The sequence below is a fragment of the Musca autumnalis genome, unplaced genomic scaffold (assembly GCF_047663935.1).
Source record: "Musca autumnalis isolate F117 unplaced genomic scaffold, ASM4766393v1 scaffold_5, whole genome shotgun sequence".
NCBI lineage: Eukaryota > Metazoa > Arthropoda > Insecta > Diptera > Muscidae > Musca > Musca autumnalis.
The window spans coordinates 189,366,232-189,382,102 of NW_027412088.1; the positions used below are offsets into that span (position 1 = coordinate 189,366,232).

The 15,871-nt window shown below is 37.8% G+C and overlaps 1 protein-coding gene across 3 annotated transcripts in view; it reads right to left on the reverse strand.

The window, feature by feature from the left end:
- The window catches only part of Pcf11 (Pcf11 cleavage and polyadenylation factor subunit), a 52,001-nt gene that overhangs the window by 23,610 nt on the left and 12,520 nt on the right, over positions 1-15,871 (reverse strand). For all 3 annotated transcript variants that reach the window (XM_073990103.1, XM_073990102.1, XM_073990101.1), the window contains exons 2-6: positions 9,289-9,529; positions 8,526-8,651; positions 8,269-8,439; positions 7,802-8,194; positions 6,828-7,737 (exon numbers count right to left, since the gene is read on the reverse strand). In XM_073990103.1, coding sequence (XP_073846204.1) covers positions 6,828-7,737; positions 7,802-8,194; positions 8,269-8,439; positions 8,526-8,651; positions 9,289-9,471 — 1,783 coding nt within the window. In that variant the 5' untranslated portion in view covers positions 9,472-9,529. The remainder of the gene's footprint in view (positions 1-6,827; positions 7,738-7,801; positions 8,195-8,268; positions 8,440-8,525; positions 8,652-9,288; positions 9,530-15,871) is intronic.

Genomic DNA, 15,871 nt, shown 5'->3' on the forward strand with positions numbered 1-15,871 from the left:
ATTAAATAGAAATATTAGAGAAGACAAATCTGCAGACAGGGATATTTAAAAGTGTGAAAATATGACGAATAGATGATTGCTTTCAAATGTTCTGGAGTTTTGGGGTTATGTTGAAAATTTCTGCCATATACACTCCCCCCTTTTTTTCTGGTTTGAAGTTAAATGTAATTACTGAAGCTGATGGACGGGACGTTTAATTCGTCAATGTGAATAGTCTGATGGTGGTGGTATCACATTTTCTTGAGATTTGAGGTTATGTTGAAAATGTCTATCATATAGGGGGTTATCATGAATGAAATTTCACCGTGAGTTTTGTTTTTCCGCCGTTGCAACTTAAGGGAGAAAGTGAAAAAATTCAAGGGAAATTGCCGTTCATGATAACCCCTATAAATTTTAAAGGTTATGTTTAGTTTTTGGTTACATTCTCGTCCAAATAGCTTTTAAAAAACCCACACATCCCTTCTTCACTTATGACCAATGGAGCCTCTTCACTACCGGGGTTATTCTGAACGTTAATTACTCGTCGGAATAACAAAACTCACGGGGAATTTTGTTCAGAATAATCCTTTACATTACATAAAGAAGAACGAGTTAAGGAACACCACTCCGAATGCTATTTTTCAACAAATTTTCTTTTATATAACAATAATGGGGGTTATCATGAATGAAATGTCTCCGTGAGTTTCCACTTTCCGCCGTTGCAACTTAAGGGAGAAAGTGAAAAAAAAATCTCGGGGAATTGCCGTTCATGATAACCCCCTTTATTGTAGGTTTCGGCTAAAATTTAAGATTTTTTAATAGGAGGAACTCTTAGGGACAACATTATTTCCTTAGAATTCCTGGAATTATGTTATTTGAATAATGCATAATTGCAACCACCACAAGAAGACCACCATAGCAATTAGAGTGGTGCCCCAAAACTCCACTTAAGGCATGGAAGCCATTTCTATCTTACAGCTACATATGTCTAATGTCAACATTTGTTTAATTATCCTTTAGTTTGTTGTTTTTGGAACGAAAATACATTTTCATGTGCAAACGAACCACACTCACACACAAGTTGCAACAACATTTAAAACTACAAATACTACTTAATAACAAACAAACAAAAAAAATAAATTAATTAACAAAAAAAATTATGTTATAATCTAAGAGAGTCTCATATAATTGTCAATTTACAAGTTATTTTTTTAAATGTGTCTTGTTTTTTATTTTGTTTTCTTTTGTTTTTTTTTTCTTTTTGGGTAAATTTTTTTCATAGCATTTAAATATAGAAAACATTTTTCTTGTATACATGTATTTGGGGATGTTTTCAATCATCTAACAACAAAAATTCTTATTACAGTTATTTGTCGTTTTTTTGGTTTGTTTTCTATGATTTTTTTTTGTTTATACTTATTATTTATAAATAAATACAATTAGCGCAACAAAACCCCAAAGAGTTAAAAAAAAAGAGAGAAAAAAAGGCAAAAAGTTTTCTGGTGGATATTAAGAATACTGTGGGGACAATTAAAACAACGTAGGGCAATTTTTTTAAGCAGTTTATTTGTTTTCAAGTATTAAAATAATTTTAATACTAATTATAAAAAATTGTTTTTTTCTTTTTTGTTATTTACTTAATAGTATAAAATACTCTAGAGTTTAGAAAAAGAGTGAGAGAAAAAATAAAAAAAAAAAACAAAAATATTTTTCACTAGCATTTACGAAGTAAAGTTGCTTTAAATCTCTCTCCCCCCATTCCCTGAAATAACCTTGAGGCAGTATGTCTCACCCCCCTTTTCTGTTTTAAAAAAAAAATATCACAGTTCATGTATCACAGATTTGTATTCAACACCGCCTAAAAAGCCCACCAGCCCATGTGAGTAGAATCGCTTATTTTGCTTGCAATATTCAATTTTATGCGATATCCCAATTATCAAGTAAGATTTTTCCTCCAAAAAAAAAGGTTCACAATAGTTTAAAGATGATAAGTTTCTCTGAGCCCCCATTTCACAACAATTTCAAGTATTATCTTCACACAATATCTTCTCAGGGAGATGTTAAAAAAGGAACAGTTAATGGGATAATAAGGATATTAGGGATAGGAGTGGGAAATGAATGAAAAAATACTTCTTTAGTCTCCTTACCGAAGACCTTGAAATGCATTTTCATTATTTATAGAAATGACAGATAAATGTAGAGCTTTTGAAAGATTCTTTTGTGTATACAAAGCCTCCTGGGAATGGCTATATAGATATATGGAAGTCATATTGAAGGAGTCTTCTGTCTGTAGAAGACATTTTATAAGGCTTTGATCTATATAAGACTCTTCAAAGTTGTCTCTTAGGTGTAGAAGAATCTTCACAGGAAGTTATCAGGGCAATCATGAATATTTACCTCGGAATTTTCCGCACGGAAAATAATTTGAAAAATTTAAATTCATTAAAAATCAATATTTTTAAACGTTGAAAAATACTAGAATCACTTAGTTATGGAATATTCATGCCGAATCGACAAAAATATCCCCTTTTTGGACAAAAATGCGGAAATAAAAAATGGTGACATTGGGGAGGGGAACAAATTCCACACGGAATTTTTATTCATGATTGCCCTGTATATCTATAAAGGAACCAATCCATTTTGAAATGATCTCATACCTATAGAAGAGTCTTTACAATTTTCCACCATTAGGAATAAATTAAAAATTATGGGGGTTTTCTATCTAATAAGACCTTCATAGGGGTCTTCTTCCCCGTAAGACCAATCAAAGGAATACTCTATCGACAAAGTCCCTTCCTTGAAGACTTTTCTCAGTATAAGACTCCTTATAGGAGTTTTCTAACTACAGAAAACCCTTGATTGGGACCCTCAACTATATAAGACCCTTTTTGGCAGTATTCTGCTTACAGGAGACCTTACAAAGAGGTGGGTCTTAAGTTAGAGAGAACCAATCAAAGCACTACTTATAGATCAAAAGTTAAAGATTAAAAGTTTTGCGGAGGAGATACTAAAAGGAATGGATCTACATTAACCATTATGAAAGTGGATCTCCAGCCACTACATATGGTGCCATAGGGGGTTTTTACACCCTTTGGGGTGTTTGCTCATGAACTATGGACTTGCCACTGAAAAAACGTTTACCATCGTAATTGAGGCACAGCGAATGCAAGTTGCTTCAACAAAAATCAAAGTGATTCGATAGCAGGTCTTAAAGTGAACTTATCCGAAATTTTGTGTGGAAGGTACCGGATGGACCTGATCTATATCTAGTAGATATATTAGGATGTGTAAAGTATGGACCAATTCGGCCACTCCCTTCAAGAGTTATCGTGCGCACAATTTTTCCGAAAATTTTTGAACTTTTGTGGGAGAGGTACCTGAAGAAGTGGACCGATATGGCTTATCTTCAAAATTAAACTATGTTTGGACAAAATATTATTAAGGCCAGATTTTGGACCGAATCGGCAGATCCGTTCGAGAGTTATCTTGCGCTCCAACCACCTCACACGGTGTCATAGGGGTTTTTTTTGCAACTTTCAGGCTATTTTCTCAGGAAGTGTGGACTTGCCCCTAAAGAAACTTGTACCGTCGTATGGGGGGCAGTGAATAGAAGTTGCTAAAACAAAAATCAAAGCGATTCGCAAGCAGGTCCTAAACTGAACTTATACCAAATTTTGTGTGGTAGGTACCCGAATGAGTTGACCGATTGAGTCCATATTGAAACGTTATTTAAGTCAGGTACACATTTTACGATGGGCAACGTATGGACCAAATCGGTTCCTCCCTTCAAGAGTTATCGTGCGTAAAAATTTTCCGAACATTTTCGAACTTTTGTGGGGGATGTACCGGAAGGAGTGGACCGATATAGCCCATCTTCGAACTTAAACTAAGTTTGGGCAAAATATTACGAAAGCCAAAATTTGAACCGAATCGCTTCATCCGTTCGAGAGTTATCGTGCGCTCCAGCCAGCCAGACAGACAGACGGACGGACATTGCTCAATCGACTCCAAATTGTCTGAAACACATTTCGTCCAAACATACTTGGGGTCTAAAACCATTATTTCGATGAGGCACATTTTGCCCGTATGAAAGTGTATATACCCTCGTTAGCATAAATGCTGAGGGTATAATGACCTCTCAAGATGGTCTTTTATAACGGAAGACAGGTATTCTATATAAAGAAACCCCCTCAAAGCTGTACGGAAGGGATCTTCAATTTCAAATAGACCTCACACAGTGGTCTTCTATATACAGAAGACCTCTCAAAGATGTGCCCTTTATACAGAGGACCTCTCAAAAGGGTATTTTTATAAGGTAACGGAAGACAGGTATTCTATATAAAGAAACCCCCTCAAAGCTGTACGGAAGGGATCTTCAATTTCAAATAGACCTCACACAGTGGTCTTCTATATACAGAAGACCTCTCAAAGGTGTGCCCTTTATACAGAGGACCTCTCAAAAGGGTATTTTTATAAGGAAAGAGGTATTCTATATTCAGAAGTCTTCTCCAGTGGGACATCTAAAGGGATCCTCTATATGCAAAAGACCTCTCAAAGAGGTATTTTTATATATAGAAACCCCTCGAAGATGTGTTCTGTATACGGAAGATCTTTCAAAGTGGTCTTCAATACACATAAGAGCTTTTAGGTGGGTGTTTTATATCAAATAGACCTGTCAAGTACAGAAGACCAATTATAGGGGTCTTCAATATACAGAAGTCCTCTCAAAGGGGTATTCAAGGCGGTCTTCTGTATACGTAGGACCTCGAAAGTGGGTCTCCTATATACAGAAAACCTCTCAAGTGGGTCTTCTATATAAAGAAGACCCTTCATAAAGGTCTTCTATATACAGAAGACACTTCATAAAGGTCTTCTACACACAAAATACCCGTCATAGGGGTTCTTCTGTACACAGAAGACTTCTAAGTGGATCTTTAATTTACAGACGACCACTCAAGTGGGTCCTCTATATACAGAAGACCTCTCATGTGGGTCTTCTATATACAGAAGACCCTTCATAGGGGCCTTCCATACACAGAAGTCTTTTCAAGTGGCTCTTCTACATACGGAGGACCTCGAAAGTGGGTCTCTACCCAGCAAACCAATCGGACCGACATCTTAACGAAATCGGAACAAAATTCGGACGATACGTCCGATGTCTGATCCGAAATCGTAACGATATCTTAACGAAAGTTGTATGAAGTGGTTGACATAATTTCGGAACGAAATTTTGGAACGACATCGTATCGATTTCGATCCGATTTCGTAACGAAATCTGAAGAAAATCCTTGGGAAATTCGGAAAGGAAATTTCTATCCGACATTCGTTCCGAAATCGGAACGAAATCGGTACAAAATCTGAACTAATACCGCTCCGAAAAATCGTTTAGAAATCGGAACGAAATCTGAACGACGTCGCTTCCGAAATTGTTCAGACGTGTCGGACATCCGACATTTGGTTTGCTGGGTATATACAGAAGATCCTTCATAAAGGTCTTCTATACACAGAAGACCTCTGATATGGGGTCTTCTGTACACAGAAAATCCTTCATAGGGGTCTTCAATATACAGAAGAGCAATCAAGTAGGTCTTTTTTATACCGAAGATCTCTCAAGCGGGTCTTCTACATACGGAATACCTCTCCAGAAATTGTCCCACAAACATCCTATGCGGGACAAGGGAGACTTCTCTCATATCAATGAGTGCACCCCGATTCATATTAGTAGAGAAGTTTTACAAGGCTGAAATACTCAGGAAATGTCGCCAACATTACTGAGGGGTATTTTGCCACCTGGCCGGGGAGTCGAACCCACGACCTTCAATATACAAGGCGGGTGTGCATACCTTTGCACCACGGTGGCACCCAGTGAGTCTTCTATATACAGAAGACCGTTGAAGGATTTTCTATATACACAAGTGGTTCTTCTATACACAGAACACTTATCGAAGGGATCTTTAATGTGCAGAAAAACTCTCAAATGGTTCTTCTAAATATAGAAGACTTATGGGAGGGTTCCTCTATATACCGAAGACCTTTCAAGGAGTCCACTACATCCACACTACCTCTCAAAGGGGTCTTATATATACAGAAGAATTCTAAAAGTGGTCTTATATACGGGCTACTTCTCAATGGGGTATTCTATTTAGAGAAGACCTCTCAACGGGGTCTTCTATATACATAAGAGTTCTCTATATATATATATATAGAAGACCCTTCCAGGGAGATCCTCCATATATAGAATGCTTTTTAAAATAGGCCTCATTTATACACAGAACCTGCAACCTGCTCATCATTCATAAGGGGAATCTTTTCTGTATAAGATCTTTCAATGTCATCTTCAACATAGAAACGTCCTTATATTTAGAGAAGAGCATCCAAAAGGGCTATTCTACATAGACTTTCTTCTTTGGAATGTCTTTTACAAACTACCGCTTATAGAAAATATGTCGTCGTTGTCCATTTTTTAGCCAGCAATCATTCTAAACATGAGATATTTAAAGACTTCATACTTCAACCTGTACCCTCCTCCCTTGTGTCTGAAATTCGGCACATTCCAATTGCCAAAGTTGTTGTTTTTTTCCTTTTCACTGATTGTCAAGCAAAATGAAGCGATTTACAGAACAAGAGCACCACCTAAGCAGCAGCAGCAGTTAAGGGAAAATCACTGATAATATACCACCACCTATTATCTTTCTTCTTAGGGACACAAAATAGAGAAGAAAACCTAACAAAACTCTTTGGGGTTATTAGATGGAATAACAACAATTTTCTGATTTGACAAATAATCATTAAAGTTATTAATAATGCAATAGTTTTGTAGTAGTAGTAGTGAAGGTGACATGTCTTACTTTTGTCTGTTATATTTGCAGACGACGAAGCAGCAGCAGCTCCGGCGGCGGCAGCAGCTGTTGTGTCTACAAGTTTTGATTTGGTATCTTCGGCACCACTGTCAGCAGCAGCAGCAGCTTCATTATCTGTGATTTTCGGTAAGCGTTGTTTTTCCGGTGATGAAGCCATCATAGATGATGATGAAGATGTCGTTGACATACGACGACTATGTGTGCCACTGTCTTTATAACTTTCAGCAGCAGATTCAGGTGAAGGACTACGCGAACTTGTCTTACTGCGACCAGAACGTGAAGATTTATTTGAACGTTTTGAATCGCGAGATTTACTTGGTGAGGAACTGGGTGATGATGATTTCCTTTTGAATGCACTCGAGAGGGGGGCAATTTCAAAAGCATCTTTATCGCATTTGGTGGATTGTTTACTATCGGATTTCGAATAGGATGAGGAGGAATATGATGATGCGGATGACTTTTTGCGTTCAGCATTAGATGAAAATGTGGAGGACGATGATGAACCTTTTGAATCGGACCGTTTGCGATCTCTTTCCTTATCACGACTGGAACTTTTACTTGAACGCGAAGAGGAGGAACGACTGCCACCGGCGACGGATGTGGATGAACTAGATCTTGTGGGTGATTTACTGCGACTACCTTTGTGGCTGCGCTCATTACGATTCGTTTGTTTAGCCAACGAATCTGAATGATCTGCTGTTGCATGTGATGATGACATTTGACTAGTTGTTGTAGAAGTTGGAACAGAAGCAGAAGTGGTTTGTTGGTGATGTTGTTGCTGCTGTTGCTGTTGTTGTTGTTGGCGCAACAAACGTGGATCACGCTGACGCACCGAACTTATCAATGCAGAATTTACTGGATGAACTCGAGGTTTATTGACCATCCCAGGTGGTATGACCTGAGGAACAAAGAAGAACATTTGTTAATAAGATGAAGTTAAGTAAATTTTTGAAAATATTTACCTGCTGGACTTGCTCATTCAGCATTCCAGGGTGATGTAAATTGGGTCTAAAACTTCTTACATTTTGTTGGTGATACATGGGTGGCCTTAGGGGATTAATGGCCACATTTTGGCCACCCATATAACCAGCAGCCATACCAGGCATAACTTGTCCAGCCATGGTGGCGGCATTTGGGGCTCTCATGCCCACGGTTTGCAAAGCACTGGCTACCACCAAAGCATCCACGGGTGGCAAAACACCTTCGGCGGTTTTGGAAAATTGTTTTTCTTGCTCCTCTAAATGTTTCTTGGTGGCTTCAAGCTCCAATTCAAGTTTACGTTTCTTCAATTCAAGCAATTCACGTGTCTTATCCTGTAGAATTTTCTCCATTTCTGTGGGTATGGCTTGGGTTGCCTGAAAAAATTAAAAATATTAAATGATTGAAGAGGGGAATTTCATTGCAGGTGGTGGCTTACTCTTAGACTTACAGTTTTCAAGAATATTGGATTAACATGTATGGATGGCTGCTTTGCTGTAATGGGCCAATTATTGTCCAACTTTTTTACTTTGACATCCAGGGCATAGAGTTTTTGAGCTGAAAATACTTCATTCCATGTCTGCCTTAGGGCATACATTCGTTCTCTGATCTTTTCGTTGACCTTGAGAAGTTGAGGAAGAGCATAACATACAAATTTGTTAGCATGCAAAGAACAACCCATTTGCGGAAGCTGTTATATTGGCTTACCTTTTCAAAAACTCCACAAAATAATGTGACAATACATTGGCTGAAGAGTTGCACATAGGTGCCTTTGACATTTTTTACAATTGAATCGATTAAATACAATATGGGCAATTTAAATTCTGGAGGAACCTGTTTTGGTAAGCAAAAATTACATAAGATTTTTTTTGGAAACTATAGACAGACACTCGGGTTTTTTGGGTGTGCGTGTTTTTTGTTTAAAAAACAATATTTATGTTTTTTTTTTTGTTCGTTTTAAATTTGGACAAAGAAATAAAACAATTAACTACAATTGTTTAAGGTAATTGTTTATTTGTTTTACATACAATTTGATAAAAGCTAATAACTGCATTTTTAGTTATTGTGTGTTGTTTTTTGCAGTTGATAATTTTTCTAGTAAAGCACTTCCATATGTTTTTTGTTCATATTTTTTTCAAGAATAGGCAATACAAATTAAACAATTTCGAACCTTCCAAGCTCGAATTAACGTAACTCTAAGCCAACTTGGCCAATTTTTATGAAAATCACAACATTTGAATTGTATTAGAATTAAAAAGTAGTAGACTTTTACTTTTCGTTTCCAATTACATTTCAAAATTGCTTATGATTTTCTTAACTTTAACGTTGTTGTTGAGAGAATCAAACCTATGCGTTCTCTAAGCATCTGTAACTGACTCTTGGTTTTGTTGCTTTATCCCAATTGTCTTTGGACAAAAATATCCGCCCCTTAAGACTAGCTAATATTTAAATACACTTTGTTACTATTAACCTTTGCTATATGCTGTTCAACGACTTTAACAATAACGGGGGCATATTCAATATTTTCTTCGGCCAACATGGTTAACATGTTTATAAGCGGTTTGCTGTTGCAATTCAAATCCGACAGGCTGGATAGATACTCCTCGGCCACGCGTTCTTCACATTCTCGTTGTGTTTTCGTAGCTATATCCATGGCTACGTTTTTTTATGTTTCTTTTCTTGGTTGTGCCTTTTGTTTTCACAAATCGGAACTGAAAATAGATTAAGAAAAAATACAAACTTCATTAATTACAGTTTAGGTGAAAAAAACTAAAACTATTAATTTTGGAAATGTCGGTTAGACAGTAGTGAAATGTCACTGGTCTAACTCCACCCACCACAATAAATTGGAGGGTATAACTATCCCCTCGCCGGGAAAAACAATCGTGGCGCGATGCGTGGGCTAGACGTCACTATCCTCTCATTTAACTTCTTGTAGTGTTGAACTGGGAGGCTGTGATCGACCAAAGGTTTTATCCACTCTCTGTCACGTACCAATTTAGTGCACTGGAATTCCGAGTGTACCTCTGGATTGAGTGACATATGTATATTTGGTAGCGATCTCCTACCAATGTAATTGTGAGATCCCCTAACACCGGGGTGTTACGCGACCTCGTGCCTGTATTAGAACGGAGCCTCGTGCCTGTATTAGAACGGAGCCTCGTGTGATACCTGGGCACCTCAACGAGTATTAGAGCCCTAGTCATTGTAGAGGAGGGCTATGCCATGATTGTGCTCATCTCCCCCATTAATCAAATTTTTCTATGGATAATTCGAACTTTTTAAAAAAACCCAAAAAAACAACAAACCTCAATCAACCCTCGATATTGACCCCAGCTATGACAATTGAGAACGATGCACCCAGTGCAGTAATGACCCCATCCATGGGCGGGGACGATGGATTGACGACTTTGACAATGGACGTAGTCAGCGACGCCATACACAGTCATAGCTGGGAATTGCTCGGTCTCCTGGAGGAGAATGAGACTCTCAGACTGAGCCAGGAGAGCCCCTCGCCGTGGGACTGGGAGGAGATGACTTTGAAGAGGAGGAACTGACAACAGACTCCTCGTCCCCGGCAGCCAAGAAGAGCGGGCCCAGACAGAGGAGGCGTTTTGAGCGCAAATATCCTCACGGTGAGAAGATCTTCCTTCCGATCGACCAACTTCCAACCCCTGGAAACGAAGCAGTTTCCAGCCCAACGGCTGTGATGAAGGCAGCGTTTCCAGGCAACAAAGGACAACCGGGAGTTTCGGGCAGCTCGAACCCTTTGCGGACAACCTCAGTGTCTGCGGTAGGGTCAAGCGATCCGATATCCTCGGCCCCTAAGATAGCGGATCGGTCAAAACGCGATTCGTAGTTGGCGCGGAAAGAGGGACAGACGCAAACCAACCAACCGCACAGGGTGTCTCCTACTTCGGCTGGTTCGTCGGCGACTGCCCCTGGCTCTGCAGGGGCAAAGAACAGCGGAGAGTTACTAGGAGCTCCGATTGTACAGAGGACTGGCTCACAGACCACTGTAGGATCGCCTGCCCCTGGTAAGTCTTGCCCTTCTGATGCTGTGAGAAAAGACGTTGGTACAGCTGGGAGGATAGTGACTGGCACGTCCGATGGTCCATCGACCTCAAAGCAGGGTGGTAAATCGAAGACATCTGCGCAGGAATGCGTCAAGAGGGTTAGATCTTCTGAGGACCCACATCCGATTGCTAAGAGGACAGCGGAAAATCGGACGAACAATCACTCGGCCTCTTTTGCTGAAGTGGCCGCTCACCAGACGGTTCAAAGGGCTCAACCAGGGAAGACCACCCAAGTCGGCCAAGGTTTGAAACCCCCACAACCTTCAGGTGCGAGGACGCGAGATCAACAAGACCCGTTAAGATGATCGCCCCGGATGACCTCCAGGTTGTGATCATCGACAGATCTGATCCGGACTGCATGATCGACGACGACCACCGACCTCAGACGTTTCATTTTGATCGTTTTGGTTTTAGCTTCTTCAGATTTCGATCGATGTGGTGAATTTCGAAAATCTTATTATTTAGTATAAATATGGCAAAATTAGAGGAAAAAAAAAACAACAATAACAACAAAAACATATGATTAGAAAACACTGTAGAAGTGGGAATTGTGAAAATATTGTGAAGAAGAAAGCGTTTCTGTACAAAAAGAAAGTTACATTTATTCGATTTTTATTTTTCTATTTTAGCAGGACCGGGTGAGATATTTCTGGCCTTACTCCAGAAAGAGATGGACTACATTGCGTCCAAACTATCTGGAATTTTTAACGCATGCTTAAAATGTGCGTATACCCCTAAAGCCTGGCAGGAGGCGAGGGTAGTATTTATCCGCAAACCTGGGAAGGCAAGTTACGCAATTCCAAATACTTATCGTCCGACAAGCCTAACATCCTTCCTGCTTACAACCATGGACCGAATAGTCGATACCATGATTAAGGACAACACCAACGAGGGCATTAGAAACTAGTCTATATATATACCCAATAGAAATCCAGATAAGGTATGAAGCGGCTGTGGCAGCTATCCGACTTAAAGCGATGGACGAGTGGATCAGTAAGGACCACATAACATACCATCAAAACATTCTACGGGTAGCAACGGGAGAGTCAATGGATAACATTGTATCGGACCGTATACCTGAAACAATTGTAGCTGCCTCATGCGAGGTATTAATTCCAGACAGAGACTCGTGGATCGGCGGAACTCTAGCACAAATGCCGACTGGAAATTGTTGTTATACAGATGGCTCCATGCTAGGTGGTAGAACGGGACTGAGTCTTTTTATTGAAGAACCAAAGACCGAAATATTTCTTCATTTGCCGGATCACAATACGGTTCATCAAGCGGAGATCCGAGCGATTACAGAGTGTCTGAACTGGCTTAATGCCAACACGAGACCAACTACTGTAAACGTCTTTACGGACAGTAAAACTGGGTACCGGGACTTCCGGGAATAGAGGTAATGAGATAGCAAATTCTCTGGCAAAAATGGAAGGGATTAGCAACAGTAAACTTAGAGAACGCGTCTCGGCTAGAGTTAAAAACTTGGGCAAAAAATGCCCACTTATCCCTATGGAATAGAGAGGACCGCAAAAATCCTATGGGGAGACCCAAATGAGGAAAAAACTAAGAACATATTACGGCTAGGTAAGACAGAGTTGAGTATACTTACTTACAGGTGTCCTTACAGGTCACCTGGGTTTACAAGCTCATCTGCACAAAATTAATTGTGCAGACACCAGCGTATGCGGGGCATGCGGAAAAGATGACGAAACATTGGAGCATTTTCTCTGCCAATGCACCGCTTTCGCAAACATCAGTAGTGGGATTCTGTAACTCATTTTTGCTGTTACCGACAAAAATCGGTAAAATTAAATCGCAAAATTATGACTAAAAACTGTTTGTGTCGGTAGAGGCTAGCGACCACTTTTTATTCATCGTTAATTTACCGAACATTTTCGTTAATTATCGAAATTATAAGCATTTCAATTTTACCGACAATTACACTGTACAACAAAATCGAACTTTTTTTAAAATTACAAGAAACCCCGCACAGATTATGAAAGAGGACCGAAAAAAGAAGATATGTGTATGGGCGTTTTAACCTAAATAGGCGTGACAAGTTCCGCCCATTTCTACAGGTTTTGAGATATTCGACATCAGATTCCTTGGAATCCTTGCATTTTAGGTATAAAGTGTCTTTGGCAATATTACTGACAACAATGCGGGGTATATTTTTATGGAAAAAATAATTAACCCTCATGCGAGTCACTAAAGGGGTCATTTTGGTACCTTTTTTTCAAAAACGTTTAAAAACTCCACTAAAATGTTATCGTATCAGTTCAACATATTCTGCAAAATTATTTGTCATAAAATTTTACTATAGGTCTCTGAATACACCAAAACTCCAAATCGTACCTAAACGCCAGGAATCTGCCAAAAGTAAAATCACGTTTTAGGGTTAATGTTGTACGTTATCGGAGTTTATTAAGTTTTTTCCCACAAAACTTCATTCTACATAGAAGACGTCAAAGACAAAAATATTCTCCATCAAATTTCAATACATATAAGGCGCCGAATAAATGAAATATGTATTTACAATATATATAGAGAAAAAATATACATCAAGTTTGCCAACAAAACACCCTAATTTTTTGAAATTTTGCCTTTTAGGGTGAAGATCATTTTTAATGATTTTTTATTTTTATTATATTTTTTTAAATAAATTTTGTTTTGTTCTTTTTTCGAGTTGATGCATGAAAGTAACATGAAATTTAGTTTTAGATGAAAGGTGTTAAAAGAAGAAATAGTCTACACAAAATTTCACTCTAAATCTCAGAACAAACTGGATATCTAAGTAAAATACTTTGCTAAGAAAATTGCTTTACAAAATTAGATATTCAAGATAGAAATTATTTGTTAAGCTTTTCGACACTTAATTAAAATTTATTCCATATTGAGTCAAAATCACCTTAAATACTTCTATTTTTTTTTGAAATTTCATTATGAGTCTCTGAACAAAAGAAATTTTTAGCTATAACATTTAACATCTCCAGAAGCTTTCGGTTTTTATATACGATTTAGGACCATATTCTACCGTTTTTATTCACATTTTCGTTATCTGCGGTCACAAAATATCCTTTTTTGAAGTTTTTTGATAATAAATTCTTTCAGAAGATTATGTGTGCTCGATCCAAACTATTTTTGGAATATCTATGGTGAATATATATATAGGGAAAATATTGATAACCCAGATCGGACTTTGTAAAATTACGTATTTTAGTACTATGAACTAAAATAACGTCATCCGGATATTGTAGGTGAAAATGCGAGGATAGTATTTAAACGGATTAATCTATCTATCAAATTTATTTTGAATGGATCTAATGACTATGGTAGAGCTTATATAATCTTCTTTAGGTATAAAAAAAACCTTCATAGGTTTATTCTTCTCAGGGTTTCGGAGTCGAGGTATTTTTGGTTCGACTCCGACTCCAGACGAGTTTTTTTCACGACTGCGGGTCCGGGTCGACTCCGAGAGTGAATTCTTATACCACTAAAATTTAATAAAATGTGCAACATTTTTTAACTTTTTCCTATATTTTGGCCTAAGTAGGCTAATGTGTTAGTTTTTCCTTACATATTCATTCGTTCGAAAACATTCGAACATATCAACTTTGTTTTTGCCGAATCTTACATTGAAAAATAGCAACGGTTTTTCTTTTTTGCACGATTATATTCTGGACGGAATTCTTCCGCGTAAGAAAATCTTTAAGTTTTCAAAATATGCGAAAATGAAGAGGCAATACAAATCATAAGGACTACATGAAATAAAAATTAAATTAAATTAAAATGTAAAGCTACATTTTTAATGATTTTTTTTCGAGAAAACTACGTAAGTTTTTGACAGATTTTTTTTCATCTGAAAGAAAAAAATATTACGAAGTTTTGGTGCCTGTTTTTATTAAAGCATTTTGCGGTGCCAACTCTAGCTCGAAAACTAATAAACCAAATGTCATACATTTTTGTGGCCGATTTCGAGAAAAACACAGTTTATATGCTGCATACAAAATAAAATAATTTGTTCCCATCCAACGCTCATATTGAGACAATATTGTTCCGATCGACTTAAAAATTTGACCACATTTTCTATGCTACTTATACTTTCTACATTTTTCTGAAATTTACAAGTAGGGATCACCCCTTGAACTAAAATTCAGCGCTCACATTTTCAATTCAATTCAATTTATTTTCATAAATGGGAACCTAGCCCATAGGGCCAAGAGGGGTTCCAAAAGCTACAAAACATACACTACTCCAAAAGCTTAAATCTAACAATACATTAAATTTAATAGTCTTAAACTTTGGTGTGGTGTGGATAACTTTATTGAAATATTTGAGATATATTGTGTACACCACCCATCACATAGGCTGATGGATGTTTTCTGGAACTGAAAAATTAGCACACAAAGAGATTTCGTGCATGAAAATATTCTACAAAAATATTACTAGGAACATTTTATGTAGGGTACGGTCCACTAGGACAAGAAATCGATATTGTCATGTTTTCATTGTCCTTTATCACTTTTACCCGATCCTTTCTCATGAAAACTCTGTGATTATGTATTTCATTGAATTCCGTATATGCTATTGACTGTGTAGAAAACTCGGATACACATGAACTATATCTGTTTCTGGCGGACATATCCGGTTATTTGAATGTCTATATCTAAAGCCCTCCCTGAGTATATAATGAATCCTAGAAGAAAGATTCGCCGTTTGTCAGACTTCTGAGTTATGGCGGGATGAATCTGTCGTTGACCAACAACGAATTTATGATGCCCTAATTCAAAAGCGTAACCATCCGAAGATTATGTGAATTTTACCGAAATACATAAACATACGGTTTTTTGAGAAAGTAACGGGTAAACTGATAAAGAACAATGAAAACGTGACAATACCGATTTCTTGGATATGGAAAAACTACGTATAATTTTCGGTGGAACATTTTTGTAGAAAATTTGATTTTGTTTTACT